Source organism: Cuculus canorus, chromosome 29 (genome assembly GCF_017976375.1).
Source record: "Cuculus canorus isolate bCucCan1 chromosome 29, bCucCan1.pri, whole genome shotgun sequence".
NCBI lineage: Eukaryota > Metazoa > Chordata > Aves > Cuculiformes > Cuculidae > Cuculus > Cuculus canorus.
This window is the reverse complement of record NC_071429.1, coordinates 2658696-2665068: the sequence shown is the minus strand read 5'-3', so window position 1 is coordinate 2665068 and position 6373 is coordinate 2658696. Positions and strand designations below refer to the sequence as shown.

Here is a 6373-nt window from a genome sequence, read left to right as displayed (position 1 = left end):
AGCTCCAAGGGCTCCATAGCATCAAGGGATCAGGATCCCACAGCTCCCAGGGCTCCATAGGATCAAGGGATCAGGATCCCGCAGCTCCCAGGGCTCCATAGGATCAAGGGATCAGGATCCCACAGCTCCCAGGGCTCCATAGGATCAAGGGATCAGGATCCCGCAGCTCCAAGGGCTCCATAGGATCAAGGGATCAGGATCCCGCAGCTCCCAGGGCTCCATAGCATCAAGGGATCAGGATCCCGCAGCTCCCAGGGCTCCATAGCATCAAGGGATCAGGATCCCACAGCTCCAAGGGCTCCATAGCATCAAGGGATCAGGATCCCACAGCTCCCAGGGCTCCATAGGATCAAGGGATCAGGATCCCGCAGCTCCCAGGGCTCCATAGCATCAAGGGATCAGGATCCCGCAGCTCCCAGGGCTCCATAGCATCAAGGGATCAGGATCCCACAGCTCCAAGGGCTCCATAGCATCAAGGGATCAGGATCCCACAGCTCCCAGGGCTCCATAGGATCAAGGGATCAGGATCCCACAGCTCCCAGGGCTCCATAGGATCAAGGGATCAGGATCCCACAGCTCCCAGGGCTCCATAGGATCAAGGGATCAGGATCCCGCAGCTCCAAGGGCTCCATAGGATCAAGGGATCAGGATCCCACAGCTCCCTTTCCTTCCGCCACCTCCATCATCTGCTTTCCCTGAGCGTGTCCGTGACCCCGAGCAGCCGTGGCGGCTCGTCCATCCCTCTCTCGGTCCATCCTGCCCCCTCCCCTCACCGTGGCAGCGCTGCCCTCCCCCCCAAATCCCAAAATTCCTTCTTTTTTTTTTAAAAAAAACCAAAGAAAAATAGATTTTATTGGGAGCCCTTTGGCGCTGGGAAGGGGGTCCTCAGCGCTGCAGCGGCCGCCGCGGCCTCTTCCGCCTGCGGGGTCGCCCCTCGGCCTTGGGGCCGGCGCCCTCGGTGCGGGGGACGTCCCCGGGGGTGGTGGGGGGCGTCGGGAAGGACCCTCCCGGCATCGTCCCCCCCGGGCGCCCCTGGAAGACGCGGCTGAAGAATTCCTGCAAGTCAGCTGCCGAGGGGGGGGCACCTTTGGAGGCGCTTCTGGGGGACAAAGTGGAGTTTAAGTGGGGGGGAAGGGTGACAGAACCCCCCGAGATGGGGATCAGGACCCTCTGGCACCCGCCAGGTCTCACCTCTGCCGGCCGGCCGGTCCGGCACCGCGGGAGCCGAAGGAGATGTGGTAGGGAACGCGGTGCGTGTCCGGCGCGATGCCCACGCGCTGGCACCCGGCCCACTCTGGAGAGACAGGAACACAGCACCGCCGTCACAGGTATGGCACCCACCCGTGCCAGTGACTCTGGGGGCCGGCACCCACTCACTCCAGAGGTATTGGGGGCTCTGGGAACGAGCACCCACTCACTCCAGAGGTTTTGGGGGCTCTGGGAACCGGCACCCACCCACTCTGGAGGTTTTGGGGGCTCTGGGAACCGGCACCCACCCACTCTGGAGGTTTTGGGGGCTCTGGGAACCAGCATCCACTCACTCCAGAGGTTTTGGGGGCTCTGGGAACCGGCACCCACCCACTCCGGAGGTTTTGGGGGCTCTGGGAACCGGCACCCACTCACTCCGGAGGTTTTGGGGGCTCTGGGAACCGGCACCCACTCACTCCGGAGGTTTTGGGGGCTCTGGGAACCGGCACCCACCCACTCCGGAGGTTTTGGGGGCTCTGGGAACCGGCACCCACCCACTCTGGAGGTTTTGGGGGCTCTGGGAACTGGCACCCAGCCACTGCGGAGGTTTTGGGGGCTCTGGGAACCAGCACCCAGCCACTCTGGAGGTATTGGGGGCTCTGGGAACCGGCACCCAGCCACTGCGGAGGTTTTGGGGGCTCTGGGAACCGGCACCCAGCCACTGCGGAGGTTTTGGGGGCTCTGGGAACCAGCACCCAGCCACTCCGGGGGTTTTGGGGGCTCCGGTCGCGGCACGCACCAGTGATGTCGTAGACTTTGCCGTCCATGCGGGCGAAGTAGGTGATGCGCAGCCCCAGCAGACTGGACTCGGCCCAGAAGTCGCCCTCCTCGGCGGGGTGCAGCGCCGCGCACTCGCCGCAGTACCGGGCGCGCAGCGGGTCCCGGGACACCTCGACCCTCCTGCGGTGACAGCGGGTGAGTCCGAACCCCGGCACCACCAGGGCAGGGGATTCCAACCCCTCCGGCTTTGCAGCCCCCCCCGCCCCAGCTCCCCAAGGGCAGGCGTTCCCAAAGCCCCCTGGCATCCAAAGGGCAGACATTCCCGACTCCCCTGGCACTCCAAGAGCCAGCATTCCCAACTCCCCCAGACCCCAAGGGCAGGCGATCCCGACACCCCAGCTTTGGGGACACCCCAAGGACCAGCATTCTCGACTCCCCCAGACCCCCCAGCTTTGGGGACACCCCAAGAGCCAGCATTCCCGACTCCCCCAGACCCCAAGGGCAGGCGATCCCGACCCCCCAGCTTTGGGGACACCCCAAGAGCCAGCATTCCCGACTCCCCGAGACCCCCCAGCTTTGGGGACACTCCAAGAGGCAGCATTCCCGACTCCCCCAGACCCCAAGGGCAGGCGATCCCACCCGTCCGCAGCTCGGGGACCCCCCCGGGCCCCCACCTGTGCTTGCCCTGGCACTTGCTGCAGCCCATGGTGTTCATGGCCTCCCTCAGGTCGTCCTGCAGGCGGCTCAGGAAGGCGCCCATGGAGCGCGACAGCTCGCTCTCCGCCATCTGCTTCCTGGGGGAAAAGTGGGCTCAGCCCCTGCGGTTTGGGGGGGCGCCGCCTCCCCCCCACCAGCTCGCACTCACATCTCGTATTCCCTCCTCCTCTCAGGGCTGCTGACCACGTCCCAGGCCGCCCGCAGCACCTTGAACGCCGCCTCCGCCCTCGGGTGCTCGTTCTTATCCGGGTGGACCTGAGAGAGGGGAGAACCTCAGCACCATGGGCTGGGGGGGGGTGCTGAGCCCCCGCCCGGACCCCTGAGCCCCCAACCCAGAGCCCTGACCTGCACCCCTAAGTCACAGCCTGCAGCCCCGAGTTCCCATCCAGACCCCCAAGCCCCTGCCCGGACCCCCACATCTCTGCCCGGACCCCAAGCCCCCAGCTCACACCCCCAAGCCTCCACCTGAACCCCTGAGCCCCTAACTTGGACCCCCGAGCCCCTAACCTGGACCCTGAACCCCTAACTGAGACCCCCGAGCCCCTAACCTGGACCCCTGAGCCCCTAACTTGGACCCTGAGCCCCTAACCTGGACCCTGAGCCCCTAACTTGGACCCTGAGCCCCTAACCTGGACCCTGAGCCCCTAACGTGGACCCCTGAGCCCCTAACCTGGACCCTGAGCCCCTAACCTGGACCCCTGAGCCCCTAATTTGGAGCCTGAGCCCCTAATTTGGAGCCTGAGCCCCTAACCTGGACTCTGATGTCCTAACCTGGACCCTGAGCCCCTAACTTGGACTCCCGAACCCCTAACCTGGACCCTCAAGCCCCTAACTGGGACCCTGAGCCCCTAATCTGAACCCCCGAGCCCCCAACCTGGCCCCCCACACCACAGCCTGCGCTCCCCCGTGCGCACCAGCACGGCGAGTCGGCGATAGGACTTCCGCAGCTCCGCGTCCGACGCCGTTGCCTCCACGCCGAGCACTTGGAAGGGGTTCAGCTCCTCTTCCGGCATCTCCGCCAGAGCCAGCAAGCGGGCAACCTCCTCCCGCGAGTCGGTGGCCACGGTATCGCCCATTGCAGCCGCCTCGGCCGCCCATGGCGGGGCTCGTCGCAGCCAGTCTCTGAGCCGGTGGCCCCCGGGGCTCTCCCTGAGCCGCTCCCACGTCCTGCGGAGCGCGGCTGCGTCCAGGAGCGCCAGGAGCTGTGCCACGCGCTGGCTCCGGCTGAGCCGCTCGGTGCCGGCGGCCAGTGCGTCAGTGCCGAGGCGCCAGCAGAGCCGCAGGCAGCCAAGCAGGAGCATGAGGAGCAGCAGGAGCAGCGCGCCCAGCATCCAGAGCAGCCGCAGCAGCAGCTCGGCCGCGCCGCGCAGCCACCGGGCCGCCCGCAGGGACCCGCTCCGCGCCCGCTGCCCCACACGCCGGCCCCAGCTCCGCACGCCAGCCTGCGCCCAGCCCAGCCCGCCGGCACCGAGGCGGCAACGGGAGCACAGGAGCCGCTCACCGGCCTCAGCCGCCAACCTGCGCGCCTGGGACAGCGCCTGGGCTACCGGCCCACGGCCGCTGGCCACCGCCTCCGCCCCATCCCCGCGGCTCCGCTTCCGTGTCGGCCGCTGCCGCCGGCTGCCATCCTCCTTCTCCTTTGGGGCAGAGCGATGTCGCTGCCGCCGCCGCGGCCTCCGTGTCCCCTTCCCAGCTCCATCCTCCTCGCCGTCCTCCGCCGGTGGCCCCGCAGCAGTGCTGGCCGGGCTGGGGCAGCCGAGGCTGCAGGATCTGTCCCGCTCGGGGCCGGTGGCCGGTTCCCCCCGGCAGCGGCAGCTCGGGAAGCGCCGGCTGTGGTTCTTGTGGTCATTGTCTTCTTCCTCTTCCTCCTCGTCGTCGTCGGGGCCAGTGTCGGGCAGGCGGCAGCTCCCATTCCAGGAGGTGCTGGGCTCCGCAGCCCCGGGGGGGTCCTGGTTCCCACCAGAGCTGTCACCTCCGTCGCCCGCTTCCCGCGGCCGGGGCGGCTCCATCGCCGCAGTCCCGTCGGCCCCGGCCGGGGCTAAGTCACCGCCATCGCGCCGGGCTGCAAGAGCAGAGGGGTCAGTGCAGAGCAGCACCCCGCACCCCCCCGAGGCCCCCTGATCAATGCCGGGAACCGCCAGTGTTTGGGACCTCGAGCCCCCCAGGACCCCCCTCACGGTGTCCAGGCCCCCCCGGATCGATCCCGGGACCCCAAATGCCCCCCAGGGCTTCTCATTAGGCCCAGGACCCCCCGAATTGACCCACAGCGCCCCCCTAACAGCCCAGGACCCCCCTCACCGCGTCCAGGACTCCTTCAGTCCACCCCGGGCCCAGGACCCCCCCGAAAACCCCCCAACCCCCCCGACTCGCCCCGGGACCTCCGTCACCGGCCTCCATCCCCACCCCCGGGCTCGGGATTCCCCCTTATCCTCTCCCCCCGCCCCTCCCTTGTCCCGATTCCGGGAGGTTTCGCCCCAAAGCCGCCCCGGGGGGGGGACGGGGATTGGGGGCACTCACCGCGGAGCCGGTGTCGGTGGGGGGGGTCGCGGTCACCACCACCGCCGCCGCCACCACCACCTCCCACCCGCCCCCCCCCGGGTCCCTCGCGCACTTCCGCCTTCCGCCCGCGCGCCGCCACAGCCACTTCCGGGGCGGGGCCTGAGAGGAGCGCGCACAGCACATACACACACAGAACCACACCCCCCCCTTAAAGGGGCCGCGACCGGAAACGGGGGGGGGGGGGGGAGGCAGGGATGGGGGAACAGCTATGGGGAATGGATGGGGGGCAGAGATATAGGGGGACAGAGATATAGGGGAATGGATGGGGGACAGAGATATAGGGGGACAGAGATATAGGGGGACAGAGATATAGGGGAATGGATGGGGGCAGAGATATAGGGGGACAGAGTTATGGGGAATAGATGGGGGGCAGCAATATGGGAGGCAGAGCTATAGGGGGCACAGATGGGGGGCTCAGGGCTATAGGGAGCAGCCATGGGGCACAGCCTGGATGCGCAGCAGGGGACACGCTGTGGGGCACGGCCGGGGGCGGGGGGAGCAGCACGGGGCACAACTGTGGGGCACAGCTGGGGGGGACCTGTGGGGCACAGATGGGGCACAGCAGAGGGGATGCCGTGGGGCACAGTTGGGGGGCACAGCCGAGGCCACCCTGTGACCCCACCACTCCAGACTGCCCTGAGGGATGGCCACCAGGCTCTAAGGAATGGCCACCAGGCTCTGAGGGATGGCCACCAGACTGCCCCGCGGGATGGCCACCAGACTGCTCTGAGTGCTGGCCGCCAGGCTCTGAGGGATGGCCACCAGACAGACTGTCCCGCGGGATGGCCACCAGACTGCTCTGCAGGATGGTCACCAGGCTCTGAGGGATGGCCACCACGCTGCTGCTCTGCCAGGCTCTTCCCTGCCTGCTGCTGGGGCTACTGGTAGCCACCATCACACTGGCCACTGCCTTGCTGGCCACAGCCCCCCCCAAGCACTGGCCCACAGGTGCCAGCATGGCCACCACCAGGGCTGGGGCTGCTCCGGCCACTCCTGGTGCTCCACTGGCCAAAGGCCATGGTGGCCACCACCACGCTGGCCACAGTTGCCACCCCTCAACCTGGGGAGGGGCTCCCCCCCACGGGGGGCTCCGGGCACCCCAACACCGGGATCAGGGATGCCGTGGGAT

General features: G+C 68.1%; 1 protein-coding gene across 1 annotated transcript; it reads right to left on the bottom strand.

Annotated features, from left to right (window-relative positions):
- Positions 1 to 838: 838 nt before the first annotated feature.
- On the bottom strand, positions 839 to 6202 carry DNAJC14 (DnaJ heat shock protein family (Hsp40) member C14). The gene is made up of 8 exons (XM_054051332.1): positions 6016 to 6202; positions 5203 to 5343; positions 3600 to 4747; positions 2834 to 2940; positions 2643 to 2762; positions 1988 to 2148; positions 1192 to 1294; positions 839 to 1099 (listed from the first exon to the last, which is right to left on the bottom strand). Exons 1-8 carry the CDS (start codon positions 6200 to 6202, stop codon positions 886 to 888), a joined length of 2181 nt encoding a protein of 726 aa, XP_053907307.1. The 3' UTR covers positions 839 to 885.
- Positions 6203 to 6373: the final 171 nt, after the last annotated feature.

Excerpts from the sequence above, each read along its gene's own strand:
- DNAJC14 (XM_054051332.1), bottom strand. The coding sequence starts at position 6,202 with ATGCTGGCACCTGTGGGCCAGTGCTTGGGGGGGGCTGTGGCCAGCAAG. Across the intron at positions 2,149-2,642 it reads AAGTGCCAGGGCAAGCACAG|GAGGGTCGAGGTGTCCCGGG; the intron begins GTGGGGGCCCGG and ends CTGTCACCGCAG. Across the intron at positions 1,100-1,191 it reads GGACCGGCCGGCCGGCAGAG|AAGCGCCTCCAAAGGTGCCC; the intron begins GTGAGACCTGGC and ends TTTGTCCCCCAG.